This window comes from Nannobrachium achirus (genome assembly GCF_963921795.1).
Source record: "Nannobrachium achirus genome assembly, chromosome: 21".
Taxonomy (NCBI): Eukaryota; Metazoa; Chordata; class Actinopteri; order Myctophiformes; family Myctophidae; genus Nannobrachium; species Nannobrachium achirus.
The window spans coordinates 28,718,974-28,743,794 of NC_137828.1; the positions used below are offsets into that span (position 1 = coordinate 28,718,974).

The 24,821-nt window shown below is 42.7% G+C and overlaps 1 protein-coding gene across 1 annotated transcript in view; it reads right to left on the reverse strand.

The window, feature by feature from the left end:
• LOC308306667 (V-set and transmembrane domain-containing protein 2A-like) overlaps positions 1 to 17,473 on the reverse strand; it is a gene marked incomplete at both ends in the record, with an annotated part of 43,765 nt that extends 26,292 nt beyond the window's left edge. Inside the window, 2 exons of the mRNA XM_080751708.1 lie at positions 14,971 to 15,137; positions 17,398 to 17,473. Coding sequence (XP_080607834.1) covers positions 14,971 to 15,137; positions 17,398 to 17,473 — 243 coding nt within the window. The remainder of the gene's footprint in view (positions 1 to 14,970; positions 15,138 to 17,397) is intronic.
• Between the last annotated feature and the right edge of the window lie 7,348 nt (positions 17,474 to 24,821).

Sequence of the window (24,821 nt, forward strand, 5' to 3'; positions counted from 1 at the left end):
CTGTCAAAGAACTTGGAGGGTGAGATGCTACCTCCAACTCGTGCTGCACTGCTACCACATTACCTCCATGCCAACTCCGTCACAATGCAGGATAAATCATACCTGACAAATTGCCCTGTGCTTCCCCCAATCGAAGAAAATAGATGGAATTCAGAGAGTGGAGGGTATGTTCCAGTCAGGTTTCTTGCTCTCCCTGCTCCAAAGGCAGTACTTGAGCTCATCAAATGTGTCTGCAAAGCAGGTTGTAAGGGACGGTGCAGCTGCTCAAATAACCTGCCTTTCACTCTATGGTGGAGACTGTGTCAACACTATTAGGTTGGACATTGAAGATGATGATGATGATGAAGACGGATATATCCTGCATGTCTGAAATTACTGTATTGTAGTGAATCTCTTTGGGCGTAATTGACCATGGGCTCTATAAGAGGATAAGGTGAGGGTTTTGGGGTGACAATAACAAAGAGGTGTGTGTGTGTGTGTGTGTGTGTGTGTGTGTGTGTGTGTGTGTGTGTGTGTGTGTGTGTGTGTGTGTGTGTGTGTGTGTGTGTGTGTGTGGTCAGTGCGAGTGCAGTGCAATAAATGGAAATGTTGTTCTGCGCCCATTCATTATTGCAATCCCTGCAGTAACAGCTGTCAACCATAACTGTCTAACACAAAAACATTATAAATAATACTGAGAATACTAATAAACCATTCAGGTACAATACACAAAACCAGGATACATAAAAACATTCGAAGTTTCAAATTAAAGAAAAGAAATCTCATTGAGATTTGGCAGGCCCCCTGTAGTAGCTCTGAGGACCCCCCCAGGGGTCCCGGACCTCCCGTGAAAGACCTCTGTTATTTGCTACTAGTCATTTTTTATTTCAGAGCATATTTCAGATCTAATTTAACATTGTTCTGGAGCAGGAGCAGAGCGATTACTGAAATAGGCTCAGGGGTCTATCTGGGGGGTCCCAGGTGAGGAAAGACCCCAACCAAAAGTCAGAAAGGTTATTCTAGTTGCTTTATAAGTGTAATAAATGAACTCAGGATGTTTTAAAACCTACAAAACAACTCTAATATTATGAAAATTCGATATTAACTGGCTGGCGTACTGTAAAACATATCCGAAAAGGCGGCCATCTTTAAAACTGGCGGCCATTTCGAAAATTAAGTGTCTAATGTGATTTTTCTAAAGAATGACCCAAGAGGTACACTCTGTCAAATTTTGGTGCTTCTTTCCAGAACTGAAGTATTGTTCTCCTTAACTGCCCCGCTATGATTGGGCATTCACGAATAGTGATTTTTAGTATTCGAATTATTCGAACTCAAAGTATTCGAATAGTCGACTGGCCAAACTGTCAAGTAAGCAAGAGGTGAACATTGTGAAAATAGCCGATCTACATGCTCACAACGCCTCGCAACGTGAGGCGTTGTGGGCATGTAGATCTGCTATTTTCACAATATTTCTGTGGAACCGAGTCACATTAAATGTAATACCTACAATTCCAAGTGCTTGTCAGGGTGGGGGTCCCCAGTTCAAATATGTTTATTTTGGGGGTCACGGCCTAAAAAGGTTTGAGAACCCCTGGTATAGAGCATTAACAAATTCATACACCATGGGAATTGACAACTCATTCTTATATGACTTCCTATCTAGTAGCCAAGCTTTATAAACTATATATTTTTTAAGAGAGAAAAAAAAGCGAATATTCGACTTCGGTGAACAGCGTCGAATAGTGACTTTGATATTCGAATATTCAAATACTTGGTGAATGCCCTAGTGTGTGATTGGTCTGACCGTCAATGCATTCCTGCGGGCAGCCACAGCTGAGTGGGTAGAGAGGCTAGAGAGGAAACAGAAGGTCCCTGGTTTGCATCCCTGCCCCGGCCTGACCGTCAACACGTCCCTGAGCGAGACAGTTAATCCCTAACTGCTCCCAGAGGTGGGTAAAAGTTCCCTCAAAATTATCCCTCAAAACAGTACTTGCGTATTATAGTCGGGGGCGTTAGGGAGATAACATGGCCATTTCACGCTATATTAGTCTAAAAGAGCCAAATTTTGCACAGATGTAGCTAGGGATGGGAACCGGAACCGGTTCCATGATAGCGGGTCCAGAACCGGGTCAATCATTTTTGCCGGTCCGATTCTCTTAACGGGTCTCATCAGCGCGCATTAGCTGTGTGCATTCCATTACAAGCAGCTGTGGTGAGTGGTGACGTCAGGCCACCTCTACAGAAGGAATGCTGGGAATGTCCGCGTCACTGAGCAGCGCGAGTCGGCCGCGGCCGTTTGTCCTTTGGGGGGCTGCGTGCCTCGCTCCACTCCAGCGTGATAGCGTCACCTCCTTCTCACACACGTGTTAACATTAATAACAAGCCAACAACAACAACAAGAGCAAGCATGAAGCCATCAGAATGGTCGCCGATGAAGAAAAGAAAAGACAGCGTGCTGTCACACCGCATACATGGATGTTACACCGACATTCGTTTGGCACCGAAATGTGTGACACCAATGTCTGAGTAACATCACCCAATGCAACTATGCGATGCAGTCACACATTTCTTTGCCAAACAAATGTCTGTGTAACATCCATAAGTTCCACACGCACGCTGACAGACACAGTCACAGAAGCTTGTTCTTCAACAGGGAACAAAATGCGAAAATTGGATTTTACAAAACGGACCCCGTCAGCGCCGATCCCGTTTTAAAGAGGAAAAAAAGAGCTTAAACCCAACTTGCTAGGGTTACGTCATCGTGGTGTTGATGAAGATACGTTTATATTGGAACTGTGAGCTCAAAAGTAGTCGCGCCCGCATAGTTGTCTGTGTTGTATGAGTGGAACGTTAAATCAGACGCACTGCAGTGCAATTATCTACTATAAAAACTACTATTACATTTGCGTGTACAGTACACATTGGTACTTGGGAGTAAATCTGTTATATAGGGCTCGTGATCGCGCTGCTGCTGTTGTGATGTGTTACATTATAGACTTGATGTGATTATGATCCTACTGTACTGCAAAAAAACACTTTCTTTAATATAGAAAACATTTGTATTCTTCTTCCTCGTTGTATTGTTGTTTTTAATCTAATGAAAATAGGGAGCTTTATTATGAGGAAAAAACTGGTGTGTTTTCCCTTTTAAAATTGGGTAAAATCGCACATTTTTAAACACATTTCCTTAACGGTTATCACTTATGTAACCGATAAACTTTTGCTCCCGACAACAAGGGTTAGGGATAGGGAAAGTGACGATTTTCACTATGAAGATAATTGATTGTTGCAGTCCCAGTAGAGTCCAGATGAAGTTGTCCACAACTGGACTCATTGTCAGTCACACACAGCGACGTAAAGAAGACACTCAAAAAGGACCATCAACAAAGAACAAAATATACACACCACAGTATAAACCCTCAACAAAGCAGGCATTATGCAGGACCAAAATAAATACCGGTATTTGGAATATGTATGTATCTGTATGTGCATACGTGCGTTTAGTAGTAGTAGAAATAATCTTTATTTTTCGCTACACACACATTTTGCTATGGCAAAACGCTGAGGAAAAAGGCTACGGACATACGACATGTGACATCACTAGACAAACATGAGGCTACGCACACACATTTTGCTATGGCAGAACGCTGAGGAAAAAGGCTACGGACACACGCACGGCCACTTATAGGAGCGGTTTGCACCGCTCAATAATAAAAAATAAAAATAAAACGTAGTATCACATGTTCCAACATAAACTGAAAGAATTCGGACAAATTAAAAATAAAGAAATCAACGCAAAACAAACGCACAAACGCGCACGTGCATACTCTCTGATCTATCTATCTATCTATCTATCTATCTATCTATCTATCTCTATCTATCTATCTGACACACACACACACACACACACACACACACACACACACACACACACACACACACACACACACACACACACACACACACACACACACACACACGAGCGCGGCTCCCCATGGACACCACATGTTGTTCATTGAAAACAATTGCCTCCATTACAGCTGTGTCTGACTGTAATGAGCACCAGGTCGATGTGAGTGGTTATCGGGGCTGTGCCTTGTATTGACAGCTAATCCTACTATCTCAGCCAGTAAGACTCTGGAGGATAGGGCCAGGCCAGAGAGAGAGAGGGGGGGGGGGGGGGGGGGGGGGGGGGGGGCTTGCTGTTCCACCCATCGGATATTTAAACTCTGCTTGTTAATGAAATAACACTCAGTGAGGCTCAACTGTGCTTTGGTCAAAGACCGCTGCTAGATATGTAGGTGTAATGGTGGGTAGTGGTCTGACCGCAGGCCCTGGATTTATCGCTGGTGGGAGAGCCACTTGCCACATCCCGCCTGCTAACGTTTTTATTCCGCACCCTTTTCACGAAAGCATGGTGGAGGCTCTTTAACACCTCCACCGGCTGTCACAATCTAATATGGTCAAATACCCATGGAGCAGAGCATCAGAACAGGACTCAAGCACCAGAGCGGAGAGCAAATTAAACCAGCAAAGACCAGCTAAACCTAGACCAGCACAGACCAGCACCAGCACAGACCAGCAGTAAAACAAAACATGCGCTGTGTCACGGGGCAGCCGTGCCCTATACATGCATGCATACACACACAATCAAGGACCGTGCACACACACCTCACAGCTGAGTCAACCTGATCAATTGACAACCAGCTGGATTGGAAGTGACTGTTCAATTGTGTTGCATATATTTGTACAAAGGACGATTTTAAGTAATTTAACTGAGTTTGAATATGTGTATGTGGGTTCATTGTCACTGAAGTTATATGATGTGTTGATCACCTGTCTCTCCTCTGCAGTGCTGGCAATCCTGTTGATTGGAATTAGGCAGCCGGACATGAAGGTCTATCTGCTTTAGTTAAGGTTTTGGTTGATCCCCATCATAAAACTGGCTAATTTTTTTAGTATTGTGTAGATAAATTCTTTGTGAACACAGTATCACATGTTTCCCATCTGAACGCGAACTTCACAATAAGAAAACGTAATATATAATTTCACTACTTATTATTAAAAATCTGGCAACACGATACCTGGCAACCGAAGTATAAACCAATCAAAGCGTTTGTTCCTTATGCGGCTCAGCTGTTTCGGCCAATCACGTTCCTTGATGGAAGAAGCTGGAAGTACCCGTAGTGGACGAAGTGGTAAACAAACTCTGATCATATCAACACAACGACAACTCCTGTGAAGGTAATATTTGTTTCGTGATGATGCTCATTGTTTGATATACTCATTAACATTTACAATGAACGCAGACTATAGAATGAGCCGTGTTGACGACACATTAAAACATGGATCATTATAACGTTCGTGGCGATCATAGACAAGAGACAAGATTGATGACAGCAGGCTGTTGCACATTTAGCGTGAATATTTACAGCTGCAAATGGTTAAGATATATTAAGCAGTGGCCAATCAATATGCCCCGATCTTTAATATAGCTATAATGGCTCACGATCATTGCAATGCTACACATTGTCTCATCGCGTATCATTCATTTCTGTTCATATCTCTGCAGTCACGTTGCCAAAGTTGGTGTTAGCAACGGTTTGTGATTTGTTCATTTTCTGTTGAAAAGATCTAACTTTAAGACAGCTGTTAATGTGTTTGAAGTGTTTAGATTACGTTCGTCTTGTCACAGTGCTCCACCTACATACTATATAATACTACGCCCCTGTTCAGTGCTATATGATTTACTGCACAGTCAAATATTAAAGGTTTATTATATGTTTAATTGTTTTATCTCGATCTTCAAGTTGATGTGCTGGTACAGTTAGATTCAGGCTCGGATGCCATTCCGTCTACTTGTCCTGGCGTGGTAGTACAGTATTTAGAATGTAGTGAGTGTTAAAGGTTATGCTCACAATTTTGGCTCTAAATAATCTACAGAGCCTAAATAATACAGAACAGAACACCCGAGATTAAATTATACAAACTTAATTGGATATACATGAATGAATGATCCATCGAAGAGCGCTTTGAGTACTTAGCAAAGCGTTATAAAAATGCTTCATTGTTATGTGATGATATGTGTTACAGACTACTTGACGTGGGTTGCAGAGCTGCAGGAGCCTGGGACACAAACCACAAGACCTGGGAAATTATTGTGATGTGGATTGTGTCATAATGCAGACAGCAGTCTTATGAGATGGGTCTACATTCATGATTGAACATATAATGATGTGCCCATTTTAAAACGATTCTGGAAAATAAAGATTTACTGTATCACACTTTTTGGTGTCTTTTTTTTCTGTGCATGCTATGTATCATTGTGCTGCTCTTTGACACATGCTGTGTTAAGTTCAGGCTGGTGTGAAATCCACTCAAAATGCAGAAAATATGTGTGTTAAGTCGTTGCTGGGTCAGCCACAGTTTGCTGCTGTTATGTAATATCTTTAACTTTGAATAAATTACTGAGGTAACTTGGTATTTCACTGGTTACCACATCCTTCTGAATCTATGCTTTCTTGTCATTTAGTACAATGAATGTGTTACCATGTCTCTAGAAATGTGCTCATTATTGGTGAAGATACTAACTGTAATTTTCAAAGACTCGCATTGGTTCAGCACATAGTTTTTTGCTCTGTTAGTTTCATTTGATATTAAAATGCAACTCGAATTAATCCACTGTGTGGACACTGATCAGATGACAGGAAGAAGCAACTCATCAATGAAGGTACTTTGTGTTGCTTTTGTGATTTGTTTAGGGTACGATATTTTAATGACTTCACACCTAAGTCCCTATCATGGAGTCATTGATAACTTGATGCATGCATACTCGTTCAGTTCATATGTTAATGCAGACCTAACAGTACAACGATGCCCAGGGCAACACTGCATATTGTCTATAAATTGCTCCCAGTTTAAATAACGTACGGTTTATTTGGACAATCATCTGTAACAGATAAAGTATAATTAAATATGACGTTATTAACGTTTCTTAGACATCCACATCACAATTACATTGGACGGGAGATGCATCGCGTTGATTAAAGTGAATGCCTGCTATAGTTTTGCTAGTTTTCATCACCTAATCACTTTCCTTTCATAACCTAATCACTACTTTTAGAATTGAAAGAAGAAAAATAATGTTACCACTTATTTTATGTTAATGGCAGTATGAAACGCCCGCGTTCCAGAGACTACAGTGTCAGTGAACGACAATAGCGAAAATATAAACTGGTATATAAAAGCAGTCCAACACGGTTATGAATTAACTATTAGTAGTCTATGGTATACCTGTTGCAAGTTTGTTAGGAAAAAGCAATTTATTACGCTAATGTTAGTCTTTTTGGGCGAGAAATGTCAGCTTTGTGTAATGTTTTCTTCCTGGTTGCCATGGAGATGTCTTGGGTGCCCTGTATATTTGCCTGTTTTAAATAGCATTTGATAAAATCGGTCTTTCTCATTAGTGCGTACAAATTCAATATGAAAACATTAATCACAGTACTCATAAGAATTGTATATGTCTACTGTGAAAAAAGAATGTAGTTTTTGAGTGGGGATCAATGAAACACACAATAGACGGACCCGTCCTTCCACCTAAATGGGCCAAGCACTGTAGAGGAGGAGGGGTGTCTGTTTTGGTTATTTATTTGGTATTTGTTTATTGTTTGTGTTTGGTGCCTGAAATATGTATTGAAGTATATTAATTGAAAATGAGTTAAAGAAGCACAGTGGCCATTCTCAGGCGATACGGAGAAGATGTTTCATGCAAATGTCTGTACAGCGCCTAAGAGACAGCATCAGGGGAGAGCTGCTAGGGGCCTCATGGAGGCATAGCCTTGTAGCAGTGTCTTAAGTTCCTGTTTGTTGTTTAGTTTAGTTTCAAGTGTTAATTCTGTTTCCTAATTTTGGAACGTTTCCTTTTGGCCAGTGTTTATTTGTGTTTGTACTGTCGCCGGCTTTCACTGTCTGTCTTTGGGAGGTAAATAAAATACCCCAAAAATGTACTCATGGACCTGTCTGCTTTGTGGAGCCTCGAACCGTTGACCAGCCTTTCCACACGCTGGTTTGTGCTGGTGCTGGTGCTGGTCTTACTGCTGGTCTTGTGCTGGTTTTTCTAGCAGGGTTGTTTTAGAGATTCTTATTTCGGTGGTTGGGGGCATGCATACAAGTGGCTAAATATGTCATTTTACACAGAATAAGCCCATTCCCAAGATACAACTCAACCTTTCATGGTTGGATGTGACTTATGGGGTTAGAAGTGTTACTGTAAATAGCAATAAAGAAACTGCCGACATAAGGGGTCTAAAAATACATATTTAGCCACTTGTACACTTTGTATGAATGTCCTAAGGTTGGCCTCAGACTGAATGCAAAGAAGACTGAGGTAATCACCTATAACATCCACATGGACCATCCACCGATTACAACATCAGATGGCAACGCTCTGCGAGAGGTCAATGACTTCAAATACTTGGGTTCCCGGATGAATTCCACAGAACAGGACCTTAAGGTCAGGAAGGCACTAGCGTGGAGAGCCCTGAACGGTATGTCAAGAGTGTGGTGCTCGAATCTCCCCCGACACATAAAGCTGAGCCTATTCCACGCCACTGTGGAGTCTGTCCTCCTGTATGGCTGCGAAAGCTGGACCCTGACACCCACCCTGCAGAAGTCCCTGGATGGGTGCTACACCAGAATGCTACGAGCTGTTCTGAATGTGGACCAGAACATCCACATTACCAACAAGGACCTGTACAGGCAACTGCCGAGGCTCAGCAAGAAGGTAGCAGCTAGGAGGATGAAGCTGGCCGGCCACTGTCACAGACATCGGGAGCTCCCGGCCAGCAGGCTGGTCCTGTGGGAACCAACGCGCGGGCATCGATCGCGAGGACGTTCCGCGTTAACGTATGTGGACGTCCTGAAGAAGGATGCGGGAGCTGAAAGCTCTTCGGAGCTGGCCGGGTGTATGGAGAACCGGAAAGATTGGAGAATCCGATGGAAGCTCGTCTGAGGACGACCGAGAGAGCATGCCCCCATGCGTACGCATGCCCCACATTTTAGCACGGTAAACGCGATAAAACAATAGAACGTAGCAAATGAAACATTTTAACACTCACTTTTTCTTTTCTCTAATTACAATCTAAAATATGAACCCTTGTTGTAAAGAACCAAAGTTGCCCTTTAAGCCAATCTAGACTGTCATTTTGCTAAGTCTACAATTTACGAAATGCAAAGAGCTGTATTCCTCTAGGCAGAAATAGTGTGCCAATTGATTTTAGTTTAACTGTTTTTTGCCTGTGTCAGCTATCAGGGTCTCCATTATGAAAGTCCTACTTTTTCATGACGAACTTGCTGAACTACTGCTGCTGTTTCATTATATCACAAACTGGACCTGTTTGGGGAAGAAAATCCATATTCCCTCTCCTTTCATCAGTCAAAAAGTATAAATTGGTGGGGTCAGGGTAGCTCGCTTTAGAGATATTGGAGTTGTGCTTTAAAATATTTTTAATTGGCTGTAACATATGAGCCTTTGGATTGAATCGTGTGCAGTAATAATACTAGATAGATAGATAGCTTTGTTATCCCAAGGGGGGAAATCAGTCGCCCGGAGGCAGCATAATACTGTACATGCTAATTGCACGGATCAGTTTCTACAGCACTAATGAACAGTGGTGTAAAGTAAATAACTATTTCAAGGTATTTTTACTTTACTCAAGTACTTCAAATTTCCAATACTTTTACTTTTACTCTGTTACATCTTGGATCCAAATATTGTACTTTTACTCCACTACATTTATTTGAAAACGTTAGTTACTTTGTAGCTTGATTATTATTACAAAACATACATTAACCAGCTGATCTACAACCTCACAATGCATCGCGATGTGACGCATTGTGAGCTTGTAGATCTGCTATTTTCAAATAATTGCATACATTTGAAAACTGAAATGGGACATTCTGCATAGGGAGTACTTTCTACTTTTCTACTTTAGGCCTAAGTACATTTTGATACCAGTACTTTTACTCAAGTAAATTCTGAATTCTGGACTTTTACTTGTAAGGGTGCCCACACACCAAAATACCTAGAGTGGAATCCGCCAATGCATTTAAATGAGAATGGAGCGGGGTTTTTTTTTTGCCAGTAGAGGATTTCTGCAAAAAACGCTCCATTCTCATTGAAATGCATTGGCGGATTCCACTCTAGGTATTTTGGTGTGAGGGCACCCTAAGGCTGCAGCCACACCAAAGTACCCATGAGAGTGGAATCCCCATTCCGCCAATGCATTTCAATGGGAAGGGGCCAGTAGAGGATATACCGTATGCGTGCCGCGCCGACCTTGCGGTTATGCTGGAGCAGATAAATCCTCCGGTTTTCCCCCTCTGTCCAATCGGGTGAGTCGAAGGCGGAATAGGGAGGGTTCTGGAAGTGACTGACAGGCGCGGCACTGGCTTTGGGACAGAATACGCTCTGTGCGTTTTTTAGTCAGCCGCGCACAAAAAGAGTTTATCCGCTGGCGACCGTACTTTGGTGTGGCTTCAGCCTAACAGAGTACTTCTACATTGCAGTATTGATACTTTTATTTAAGTAAAACATGGGAGTACTGGGCGCTCAGGTTGTGCAGTGGTAAAGTCCCTGCTCACCACCACGGAAGGTTGTGGGTTCGAATCCCCTGTGGTGCAATCGGCTATGTCGGGCGTCTGTGCGAACACAGTTGGTCCGTGTTCGGGGGAGGGAAGCCGGACGCAGAGGGTGATACTGGTCATTGCATGTATTCCTACGCGCTGGGGCAGCACCTGTCAGCAGGGAGTGTTGGGCGGGAGGAGTAGGACGAAGGCTCTACGTCCTCCTGGTGGGGGCTCCTCACTGGCAGGTGAGTCAGTAGGATACAACAGTACGTCCTCCTGGTGGGGGCTCCTCACTGGCAGGTGAGTCAGTAGGATACAACAGTACGTCCTCCTGGTGGGGGCTCCTCACTGGCAGGTGAGTCAGTAGGATACAACAGCAGTGACAACACAGAAATGTGTGTGGGGAGGAATGAGTTGGTATAACGACTACATTGGGGCGAAAAAGGGGTAAAAATAATTGGCTAAAAACCCTCTGGAACTCAAATTATTTTAAAAAAAACATGTGAGTACTTTTTCCACCACTGATCGGACCAACAGTATGCACAAAGAACTTCTACAAAGGGTTCTACAGTACATTACGTAGTAAAACAAATTGTATGGAACTGCAAGGGTCTCAGTGTTGAATTTGCAACTGACAAATACCAGCAGGATGTGTAAGTAGATCCTAAGAGCTGCTAAGAGGATCTAGTGCAGGAGTTATGTTGACAGATATCGTAAATCCCTCTAGAGATCTACACATAATTCCACTGTAAATAGGTACACCAGTAGACAGGGTTGGAAAGAATTGCACCATAAATGGCTCTGTGCAAACAAGAGACCACGGATTAGGTTGAATCAAGTCCAACACTGACTGGAAGTGAATCCACCTCTTACTTAACCCATTCAGGCCGGGAACACATTTTGCTGTTTGGGAGGGGCTTACAGTACATGTACAGTATGTAGCAACATATTTGTTTTGTAGGCTAATTTCTGATTTAGCCCTATAGGTTAGGCCTAAATCGTTGCTGTCAAGTGGAAACCTTGTATGTCCAAAACCTTTTCACGAAATGGGTAAAACAGAAGCTGTGGTGCCAGTCGGATCCAATGTAGTCCTTATTTAGTCATAAGCTCTAGTTCAGGGGTCTTCAACAGGGGGTCTGGGACACCTAGGGGTTCCTCAGAGTCACTACAGGGGGTCCTCCAAATCTTTGTTTCATAGAAACCTTTTTTTCTCCTTTTTTATAACCACTTGAACCCTAGTGTCCATATTCTGAGAACTTCAGCCAAAAATAGCCGATCTACAAGCTCACAATTGTAGATCTGCTATTTTTGGCAAAGAGGTTTTGTAGAGGGGGAAAAGAGCAGACCAAGTACAGAGTGAAAGGTCAACTTTATTAAGTATTGACGGTTCAAGTGGTTAAATATCTGAAAACTCAAATTGACTTAAATCCAAAATACACTGATGATCGTGCAGTCAAACAATGAAACTATATGGAATCTATGAACAGGTTGTGGGGGTCCCTGCTTCATCTCTCTCTCAACTAAGGGGTCCCTGGCCTGAAAACGTTGAAGACCCCTGCTCTAGTTAATACTTTTCAAGATTAAAATTTGATAAAACCCATAGACCACTTTCAACCTGGGGTCCCTATTTTGAGATCGTAGACATTTTAATTGCGACAGTCAGGTCGCAGTTACTATCAAAACCTCCATTGGCTGTCTGCCAGTCAGTCAGTCAGTCAGTCAGTCAGTCAGTCACGTGACGTCACACTTTTCCACTACTCATATCTCCGCCACCGTTGCCCCTATCCATGCCAGACTTTGTACACACACTACTTGGCTGCCAAACCACAACCTCCACCCCTCCACTTCTCACATGCCCCTCTTCTAGCGCCACCATGAGGCCAATTCTTGCAAAACACATTTTTGGACACTGCTCCTACAGATTTTGCCCTAAAATCATGCAACGCGGTACACAGTAGCTCTAAAGCAGGGATAGGCAACATTAGGCACGGGTGCCAACATTGGCACAGGGGAGGGTGATCACTGGCACACTGGCAGAAGTGTGTGAGAGAGGATTTTTATTCTAAAATCAAATATATATTTTTGAAGCGGTGAAAGATGCTTCCAATGAGTGGCTTTGTGTGTCCCACGCCCATATATGGTCATCCCAGTCCAGAATGAACAGGTTTTATCAAAAACAAAATGTCTGTCACCTCATGTCCATATATGGTTATTCCAGTCCAGAATGAACAGGTTTTATCTGTCCCGTACGTCCAGAATATCAGTCCAGAATGAATAGGGTTTTTCAAAAACAAAATGTGTGTCCCATGTCCATATATGGTCATATCAGTCCAGAATGAACAGGTTTTATCTTTCCTGTCCCGTCCGTCCGTCCGTCCGTCCGTCTGTCCGTCCGTCCGTCCGTACGTACATATGTGTGTAGTGTCCGTCCCGGTCTGATGATTGGATACTTTGAGGATTGGTCAAGCTTCACATGACAATTCGGCCCTCCAGATAAAATCATTAATTCATTCAGAATATAAAGAATGTGTAGATCACAGAGTTCATAACTCTAGAACACATAGAATAAAAGTTCACCGCTTCACTTCGAACCGAGGTTTGATTTTTTTTAAACGTGGTCAGTAAAACAAAGTAACCTAATTTGCAACAAATTACATCCTGCAAATAATTCTACATTCATTAAAATTCTGAACTTTGACTGGGGAGGGTGTCAGGGAGATGGATTATAGGTGGAGTCTAATGATCGTTGTAACAATGTCCTGCCAATCAAAATATGTCAGAATGTTTGATGGTGTGTCATTAAAATGTATGTTGACATGGCACACTGACTATCTAGAAAATAAAAACATGGCACTTCATTTCAAAAAGGTTGCTGACCACTGCTCTAAAGTCATGTCATCAACATCTGTTCCATTTCCCATATTCCCTCCTGATTGGCTATACCATTAGGGGTGGGCGATATGGAAAAATACAATATCACAATATTTTCCCAAGCTTTATCACGATACACGGTTTTATCACGATTCTTTTTTCATATTGTTTTTTTATGGTTATTTTTCAAGTTACTTGACAAAAACTAGACTCTCTGGGTTCCTTTTGGGAGGTCTAAGTTGAACTTTACAAGTATGTAACTCTGACAGTATACAAATGAAACCAAATTTGGTTTCATTTGTATACTGACAGAGTTAAGTGGAGACCTTGACATTTTAAAGTTTGATAACTACTGATTTAGACCAAAATGCAGGTTTAAACTGAATTCTGCAATGAATCTCTGTATTAACAATTCAACAGGATTTTTTACAAGGAAACCCTCAATTGTATCACAATATATACGATATCTCTGAAAAGGCATATCGTGGAGACATTGTATCGTCTCAATGATAATTATCACAATATTGCCCACCCCTAGCTAGCTACCATTGCCATAATTGCCTAAAGTGTGTGTATGCGACCTGACGGTCGCTTATCTCCCGATTAGGGAGTCTTACTGGTAAAATAAACATTATCACATCGACAAGCTATCACAATGTGTTGCAATGTGACGGGTTGTGAGCTTGAAGATTTACTATGTTTTGCTAGTTTTGCGTGAGTATAAAACATGGCATTCATTCATTTACATAGACTAGCCCTTACCCGTTCAAAGATATGAGCTCCGAAATGATGTGCAGTGTATGGGTTGTAGGGGTGCCTCGGATTTAAAAAAATATTTATGGGGTGCCCTGTGACAAAAAAGTTTGGGAACCCCTCGTCTAACCACAAGGCCACCTATCACGATTATTGTGAAATCGTGATTTATGATATTATCGTGATAATCAAAATCCATTATCCTGGGGCGGAACATTTGCCGCAAAATAGCAGATCTACAAGCTCACAACGTGTCGTGTTTTTTGGCGAAGACATTTGATAGTGAAAAAAAGACTGTATCAAGTACCTATATTACAAGTACCTTTTTACCAATTATAGAGGGTTTAAGTGGTACCGGATATGCAGCTCGGCAAATAAAAGGTGAATTGATCCCAGTGCATGACGGAGGACGATATCACGATAAATGAAATCTCCACGATACGATTATGGTGAGTGTTTTTTTATCATGATAAACGATAATATCGCTTATCGTCCCATCCCTAATGGCACCATGCAGAAAAAAATAAAATATTTCTAGCGGTTTGAGAAATTAGCACAGGACTTGGGCATGCACGTGCATACATGTGAATGAATTAATTTGACTTAAGCTGAGATAAAATGTAGGCTATGGACAAATTCCCCTCAACATGAAACATGAAATAGACAAAGCCTGTATAGGATCATTGCCTTTGAAGACGGATGACAGCCAAGCAAAACAAAACAAAACAAAGGCGACAGTACCTCTTCTGCCTCGACATCCTCCTCACTGTCGATGGGTTCCGGGGCTTTGATGAACCACCACTGCATCTCCAAATACACTGACGGCGCCACGCTTTGGAAGGCACACGCCATCTCAATGTTCTGGCCCTCTTTAGCTGTTAGATTGACAGGGAGGTCGGTGAAGGTTCCTGCAAAGATGAGAAAGAGAGGGGGCGGGGGGGAGATTGGAGGGTTGTGTTTGTGGTTTGAGCAGTGGCGTCAGTTCAGCAAAAGCTAGGGTATGGCAAAGATGGGAGTCCTCATGGAAAATAGGCATTGCATTTTGGATAACACGGTTCTATGGTGAAAATAGCAGATCTACATGCTCACAATGCCTCGCGCTGCGAGGTGTTGTGAGCACGGCTATTTTCACAATGTCTGAAAAAAAAAGTTTTTTGTCCGTTTTTTACACAGGTTTCTACGGTTTCTTGGGCTGGATATGGCAGCCTAGAATGGTTTTTCAAGTGCAGCTAAACTTAGCATGTTAGTAAACGTGCCACGATTAATAATAATGCATTGCACCTGTGCAGCTGACCAGCGGAACCTAATATACCATTTTGTCAAGCTGGGGAGAATACAAGTTTTGCATTTGTAGATATTTTACTGTAATTTAACAACATAATAACCAGCGCTGATAGACAAAGAGACATTCATGGATTTATATTTAAAAGTAACTTTTATTTTCCCCCCTGGACCCAGGGTATGGCAGCTGCATACCCCTGCCATACCCAATTGACGCCCCTGGGTTTGAGCCTACATGTAAAATAAATGGGAGCGTGTCAATATTGCGACATAACATTTGTTCGACGTTCCAGTAGTTCGACACTGGTGAATCTTAACCAGGTGAAAAGCTAACCTGCCGACGCTGGTGAATGCTAACCAGGTGAATGTTAGCCATGCCTAAACCTAACCCAAACCCTAACCTCAGTAAAATGCCTAAACCTAACCCTAACCCTTTGTCGAACTAATGAAACGTAGAAATAGCGAGATTTCCCCAAATAAATGAGTGTGGTTGTGGGTCGCCTTTAGAGCAGGGGTCTTCAACGTTTTCAGGCCAATGACCTCTTAGCTGAGAGAGGGACCCTCCTCTATAAATGCGTGATGATTTTCATCGATTTCACAGGTAGATTCATAGACTTGTTTAACAGCACTGTCATCTGTCTGTTGGATTCATGTTTTTAGTTTACTTGACCTTTCACTATATGTACTTGGTCTGCTCTTTTTTTTTAACCTCTACACCAAACCTGTTTGCAGAAAATATTGTTGTTGAAGACCACTGCGTTAGAGTAAATCTGACAGACAGACAGACAGACAGACAGACAGACAGACAGACAGACAGACAGCAATTTGACTGACAGTCAGACATATTATACAGACAGAGGCAGGCAGACAGACAAATAGGTTTGGTGTAGAGGTAAAAAAAAAAAAAAAAAAAAAAAAAAGAGCAGTAGGCCTACACAGTGAAAGGTCAAGTAAACTAAACCTGAATCCAACATAGACTGATGACAGTGCTGTCAAACAAGTCTATGAATCTATCTGTGAAATCGATGAAAATCATCACGCATTTAGGCTACAATATGTAGAGGGGGTCCCTGCTTCATTTCTCTCAAGAGGTCCTTGGCCTGAAAGCGTTGAAGACCCCTGCTCTAAAGGCGACCCACAACCAGACTAATTTATTTGTCTGTCATGGGCGGTCGGACGGACAGACGGACAGACGGACAGACAGACAGACAGACAGACAGACAGACAGACAGACAGACAGACAGACAGACAGACAGACAGACAGACAGACAGACAGACAGACAGACAGACAGACAGACAGACAGACAGACAGACAGACAGACAGACAGACGGGGTTTTTCCGCTGTCCATGGTGCTGAGCGTCTCCATCTGCAGCAACCCTCACCAGTATGCAACCATCAACCAAGCTCTGCAGTCGTCTGCAACAAGTGGGCTTCATTTATTCCTAGCTGTTGATGCATTCCGTTAGTCTGCTTTGTATGAATTGAGGAAAAAAGGGACCACAATTTAAACAAGCCCAAACGCTTTCTTGTGCTCTTTATCCTTTTACTTGACCTTGTATCAGTGAACTGTACTGTCCTGACCTTTCCTATATGCAAACTTCTAATATAGGCTATTCAATCACTCAAGAGACATCCCTTATCTGTAGGCTACAACTGGTGAATTGGCACTGTTTTTAATTGACACCCGTGTGTGTCAATTGTGGCAAACAGTGTCCAATGATGAATACACACAGCAATATTAAATAATTACCTTTTATCATTTCTGCCGTCTCCAATAGTTTATTATTTTAAGTCACTCGGCAACGTAGGTTATATCTAAATGGATTTACACATTTTGCGCACTTCCCCGGCAGTCTCCCCGGCATCACTCGATCTTTCTTCTTACCTTCAAATGAGAATCCAAATTGGACACAAAAACTGACTAGGAAAACAAATCCAACAGTGTCATGAGAGGTCCACATTATTCCAACCGAGAGGGAAAGGAGGAGATGTCACATTAGCCCAACGTAAATGATCCTTCCACACCAGAAAATAAATGCGCCAGCAAAGTCAAAACAGTTGCAGGATGAACGTGTTTGAACGCAGAACGCCAGACGGTCAACATGCTGCAGAATAAGGTTCACTTGTGGTAGCTCCTCGAGTTGTATTTTTTTGCCCCTTGCTGTGCGTAACGACTCGGGCTCTCTGCTGCGGGGGATCAGAGTCAAACATCAGAGCACTTTGTGTCTGCACCGCTCCGACAGGACGCTGTGTGTGATGGAGATGGGACGCTCGCGAACGAATCGAGTCTTTTGAACGGCTCTTTGAAATGAACGATGGGATCCGGTTCGCAGTATAGGGAGGGAGCCGTTTCCTCTCCAAATGAACAGTTGTGGAAAAACTAAGTACAAACATGCTTTACTTATGTAATAGTATCGATACTGCAATGTAGAAAATCTGCCACAAGAAGTTTGGAATTGAGTAAAAGTACAAAAGTATTGGTATCAAAATGCACTTAAAGTAGGCAACCAATAGTAGAACTAGAAAGTAGGCCTACTCCCATTCCAATGAATAAAAAAGAAAACATTTGAAAATAGCAGATCTACAGCCTTTAGATGTGCTATTTTCAAATGGCCAAAATGTATATAGGGTTGAAGTGATTTGTAATTATAATCAGTGCTATGTTCTACCTGTAACGCATGTATATGGCGTCTGCTGTCGGAAATAAAAATAGGAATAGCGTCTGGCCGTCTGCCCTCGTGAACCTTTCAAAGTAGGCCTATCTGATTCTGATAGGCATTATGCACTGGCGTATGCCCCGGCCACACGAATAGCCGCGGATCATAGATTATAGTATGCCCTAAAAAAAAGTCTAGAACACACCACTGATTATAATCAAATTCTTCAAAGTGACAAGTAACTAAAATGAGTCTTTTGAACGGGCCGAACGGCTCTTTGAAAGGAACGGATCCCAGAGATCCAGCTCACTTCAAAGAGCCATAAATCCCATCAGCCAGCTCGGTGCTCCGCTGCCCCCTGGCTGTGCCGCTGTGCGTCGTGCAGGAGAGGAGACTACACCGTGCTGCAGGTTCCCGGTTCTTATAGTAGGACGGATATTAGTTTCCTTAACAGTGGGTCGGGACCCATTTGTGGGTCAAGGTCGGACACATTTTTATGGGTGCTTTATTTTTGGTCTCCTACATGTAGGTCTAGTTTATGTTAGATAGATAGATAGATTATCTATCTATCATAGATAGATAGATAGATAGATAGATAGATAGATAGATAGATAGATAGATAGATAGATAGTGTAACGACCGTGCAAGAGATCAGGCTGTAACTTGCTATGCCGAGCAAGCTAGCGCTCTTGGCATTGTGGGTTGCTTGCCTTGTCTGCTGAGTTGGGGGCCGGGGTTCGCCACTCAGTCTGCTAAACGTTACATTGGTGTCAGACGAGCGAACCCGTGGAGCGTGCCCTCGTGTGAGGGACGTGAGGGACTCGGCGGTGGGCAGTGAAGCGTGAAGCGCGGGGGTGCGCTTCTGTGAGGAGGGGGTAGTGTAATGACCCTGCAAGAGATCGGGCCGTAACCATGCCAAGTGAGCTAGCTCTCTTGGCGTTGCAGGTTGCTTGCCTTCCGAGCACAGGTCTCTGCTAAGTCATGTAGGTTATTGTGGCCTCCTGGTGGCGCTATAATAGGCCAATGTGAAAAGGGTGCCATGTGTTCTTGGGCCTTTCACTAGCCTCGTAAACCAGACTCTCAGAAGGCAGGAGGAATCTAGTTTACTAGGCTAGCCTTTCACGGCAATTGGACCGTGCATGCATGATTTGAGGCATTTTGTTCCAAAAATGTGTTTAGCAAAGGTTTGTTCCTTGAATTATGGGGAATGTGTGCACAAAGGTAAAAAGAAAATCGGAAGAAGGCATGTCTAGCATGGTGATGCTAAGGAAAAGACTGAACCTCTCGTTTACATAAGCATTGCATTGAAACTTTTAAGTTAGTCCCTAACGCTGACTAACAGATCCTAACAGCCGATCTACAAGCACACAACGCCTCGCGGTGCGAGGCGTTGTGTGCTTGTAGATCAGCTGTTTTCACTACTGTTGTGCGACAGCCTTGTATGGTGAAGCAGGGCTTTACTTTGCGAAGAAACGTACAAATTTGAAACTTGGAGATACAAGGTTTCTTCCCGACAGTGACGACATTTACACCCCTGTATTATGTTGGTCTGCCCATGCATGGACTCTTGGGACATGAAAAGTGTGCAGAAAAAAGGTTGAGAAACACTGTTCCAGAGCACTCACACGCACATTGACACGTGCCCCGGGTACACTGCAGCAGCTTCCAACTGTTACGTGTTCTACTTTCAGTGCCGTCTGTTTCTGGTCGACAGTACAAGGGTAGGGCCTTTAGCCAATGAGGAAGCACCGTTCTTGGTGACATCATCGACAACAAGTGCGACTTTCATCGACAACAAGTGCGACTTGATATAAATAACAAAGCGCAAGTTGGCTCCTCGACCGAGTGCCAACTTGCCCACCAATACTGTACATACAGACAGCACCGAATGTAGTACTTGCGCGCTCTGCTGGTGCACAAATGGCCACGAGTGCACAAGAAGCAAGTTGGCACCTCAACAGCATGCAACATCTTCATCAAGGCTTGGCTTGTGCACCTGAAACATAATGGTATTGTATTGTCTTGTATGGTATTGTATATCTGGGATGACATTGATGTCAGGCAGAAAAACAATGTATCGACATATTTGATCTTTATCTTGTTTATATCTTTCTTTCTTTTTTGAAGCGGTGAAAGCCGCTTCCAAGGAGTGGCTTTGTGTGTCCCGTACCTGTCCCGTGCATCCCTGCGCTGTGATTGGTTAGTTTTGTCTGTCCCGTACATGTTATTTTGAGGATTCCCATAGATTCTCAAGGAGTGAGAATGTCTGTCCCGTACATGTCCCGTGCATGCAGAATTGAGGATTGGTCAAGCTTCACATGGCAATTTGGCCCTCCAGACAAAATCATTCATTCATTCAGAATTCATAAAAATATAGATCTAAAGCACATAGAAAGTATAGATCTAGAACACAGAATGTATAGATCTAGAACACAGATTTCATAGCTCAAGAACACATAGAAAATTCACCGCTTCACTTCGAACTGAGGTTTGATTTTTTTTCCCAATGAATAAATTAATGACCTATTTCAGGAGTTTTAAACTGGTGATTTGTGGATAACTGGGAAAAGAGGTTTCTTTTTGAGCGGTGAAAACCGCTCCTACATTTCACTCTGGGTGTATTAGTACGGCTCTCCATGTATGGATAGGCAAAACGTTTTAGTACAGAGATCCGTGCTCATACACATAAAGTAACTGACATCACAGACAGAACGTCCCATACAAGGAGATATGCACGTGCGTCGTGTTTACAATGCTCCCTTCGCACAGGTGCAATTTATTCTTTATTTTATTTTATTTTATTTTATTTTATTTTATTTTTTATTGAGTGAGAGTGCAAGGGTGTAGGGGGATACAGGGGAGAGAGGGACTGTGAGCTGGTGGAGGGAGGGAGAGGGAAGATAAGCTTAGACCACAAGTCCTGGTATTTGTGTGATTGGGGGTGGAATAAAGTACATCATTATCAGTGGTCATTGGAGGCTTGTTCTTTATTTCCAAAAGTACTTCAAGCTTAACTACTACAGAAGACGATCATTGACATTGTCCACAGACTCTCTTAAGAGGCACATGTATGAAATACAGTCCCTTCTGAAGTTCCCAGAGCTTACAGTAGATGCAAAGGGTGTTTCCTTTTGCAACTCTGTATCTCTGTCAAAGCCGTTCTTTTACATTGGCATATCTGATGAATAAAAGCAGGGCTAGGTTGAAGCGAGACAATTGCATGAGCTCCGTCCCTGCCCACCACTATAGCCAAGAATAGACACACTGTTGCAACTAAAGAGAAAACATCATCCCCAGGTTGAGTGAGTCTAAGTCAGGATTGGTGGTCTGTGGTCAGTTGAAACCCCCTATTTTGTACTTTGTTGCAGTCAAGAGATGTGAAATCTCTGCATGATCAAGATACGACTGGTTCTATCTCACATGCTGCCATTCGGTTGTTCTCAGACAGGGAATGGGTTCTGTTTGCTGTGTTTGGATCCATAAAGTTCAGAACTTCAGAGAACTGAGCCACTTGTACTCTAGATAAAACATTCTCCATCTTTCCCATTTTCACAACATTGTTCTTGCTGGTCAGATTTCCATTATCTTGCCCTTCAATGATCAGTTGGGGTGTGAATCCTCCACAATCTGAATTGTTCTTCCCCACCTCTAGAACCGTGTCCGTTCTCTGTTGCTCAATCTCTTTTGCGTCTTCATGCTCCTGGTCTGCAGAAGAGAGTAACAACGCCTCGTTTACCCTAATCAGTTGGAGTCTCTCCTCGTCCCATTTGTTCCTCATCTCCCTCCGCTCTTCCCTGAGGGATACGATCACCTGGTAGTTCCTTTTCTCCTCTGCTTCCACTTCCTCCAACCTCTTTTGCATTTTCACAAGGTTGAGCTCTGTGGTCTTCCTCTCTTCCGTCAGGGTCGTCCTCGCGCCCTCCATCTCCTTGATCGTCTCTTCCAGCTTCAGGTTCTTGGTCTCCACAGCCTTCCGCTCCTCCTCCACTTCTTTGACCTTCCCTTCCATTTGCAGGACAGCGTCCTGCAGTGCCTTCATCTCGTTCCTCATGTCTTCCCCCTTCTGTTCTGTGGAGATCAACAGCTCTGTCAAAGCCTTCTTTTCTCCGATCAGTCGGAGTCTCTCTCGCCGGTCTGCCGACACTTCCTTTTCTTGAATCAGTTGGAGTCTTGCTTTTTTTGACAGTGCCTCTTTTTCTCTAATCAGCTGGAGTCTCTCCGCCTGCCATTTGTTTTTCTCCGTCCTCTCTTGCTCCATGTCTTTAATCCTTTCTTCCATTAGTTTTTTTGCCTCCTCCCACTCATTCTTCTCCTTGATGAAGGTCTGCTTCTTTTCCTCCGTGGCCTTCAGGAGAGTGTTCATTTCTCGTTTATGAATGCAGTAGTAACCAATTGTAAGTGCTGATCCCGCCACGGCAACACTGCTAATGACTTTCAGGTCAAACATAATTGTAAGTATGTATCTTGTTATGATTCAGCTATGAGTACAATTAGAAAGTTATTATTATTATATTACTAATGGCTCAATGCAGGTTGCAAATCTACAGTGGTTCAATGTATTTTTGACACGACTATTTATACCCACTTAGTCACCCAAGTTGATTTGTCACAGCTGCACGCTAATTGGAACAGAGTATTTTAACATTTTTTCTTTTATATATATATCCGGCTCCTGCGTTGTCAATGCAATGACCCAGAAATGACAGGCAGGCTGATATATCAAGCCAAATATGGACATGTCCGATGCCTGCACAAATCGGCATGCCCAGATTATGCCCTCAAGATTACCGCCATCAGGGCAAATCAATGTGTTAGGTTACATCACAGTAGGCTACTACGTTTTGTCCTAATTATGTCCAAATATGGACCTGTCTGTCACATTACTGACGTCATATACCTGACTGACATCATAACAATGGTTGTGTTTGACAACTGAATATCAAATCTAAATACTGAATCAAGCAACTTAAAAACTGTCTGGGGTGGTCACAAAAGCCTGAGTAGACGATAAAATTACCCACAAGACAGTGTAGTATCCCTTTAAGCCATGATCTTGACTTCTATTATAAAAATAATACTTAACTTTTTTGAAGCGGTGAAAGCCGCTTCCAAGGTGTGGCTTTGTCTGTCCCGTACATGTCCCGTACATCTGATTGGTCAATTTTGTCTGTCCTGTACATGTCCCGTGCATGCTTGACCAATTGAGGATTGGTCAAGCTTCACATGCCAATTTGGCCCTCCAGACAAAATCATTCAGAATTCAGAATTCATAAAAATATAGAGCTAAAGCACATAGAAAGTATAGATCTAGAACACAGAATGTATAGATCTAGAACACAGATTTCTTGCTCTAGAACACAGAATAAAAATTCACCTCTTCACTTTGAACCGAGGTTTGATTTTTTTGTAATAAACGTTAAATATTTCAGTAGCATTTATCATGTGTACATAGATTTGTGGTAGCCCTGACACATGACGGTCGTTTCAGGGCTAGATTTGTGGAATTCTAAGTTGACAGTGTGCACAGCAATGGGACTGAATGTGAACTAGATTAGCTCTGGACAGACACAGACAGACACACACACACACACACACACACACACACACACACACACACACACACACACACACACACACACACACACACACACAGACAGACAGACAGACAGACAGACAGACAGACAGACAGACAGACAGACAGACAGACAGACAGACAGACAGACAGACAGACAGACAGACAGACAGACAGACAGACAGACAGACAGACACACACACACACACACACACACACACACACACACACACAGAGAGAGAGAGAGAGAGAGACCCTCTTATGGACAGTTAACTTTTTAGAGCCCATGCAGCTATGACATGTGTTTTGTCCGTGCATGGCTAATGCATAGGGCTAATGTCGCAATAACCACTGCACCGATCAGCATCAATAATGGCTTGCAGATAGAATTACTTTCCCAGTGATTCCTGAATAAGACCACACGGAATGTTAGGAAAGTCCGCCATCTTGTGTCAAATAAGAGGTACTACACATTATGCTACACGTTCACGTTCATCACTGTGACTGTGTTATTCTAAAAGTAGTAAAACCCTCCAACCCTCCTGAATCCGGCAGGAGTCTCCTGAATTTTAACCCCATCTCTGTGGTGCTCCTGAATTGTCATTTCTCCTGAATTTCTCCCAAAATTAATCAGAATACAGGAATCTGCTATGTTAAAAAAAATCTGGGGGAGGACCAGCACATGGGGGGGGGGGGGGGGGGGGGGGGGGGCAGTGCATGTAATCATACACAGTTTCTCACTTAGGTAATGACTGGTTATTATTAAAGATGGGTCTTATTTAAGTTATTTTGCTTCAGTCATCAAATACTTTCTGTGCACCTACTTTTGGCATTTTAATGGCTGAAATTGTACCCATGCTAGTAAAGCAAGCCTGATAAAAGTATATAAAACATGCAAACAATATAAATCTGTTAAGATGTTAAAATAATAAAATAAAAAAAATAGAAAATAAAAATCTCCTGACTGTCCAATGTTGGCCACCCTGGTTTATGTCACTGTTGTTATACAGTGAATTAATTATCCAGTGTGGGGGGGCATATTTAGCTTATTCTTATTTTTAGCTTATTCAATCAATCAAT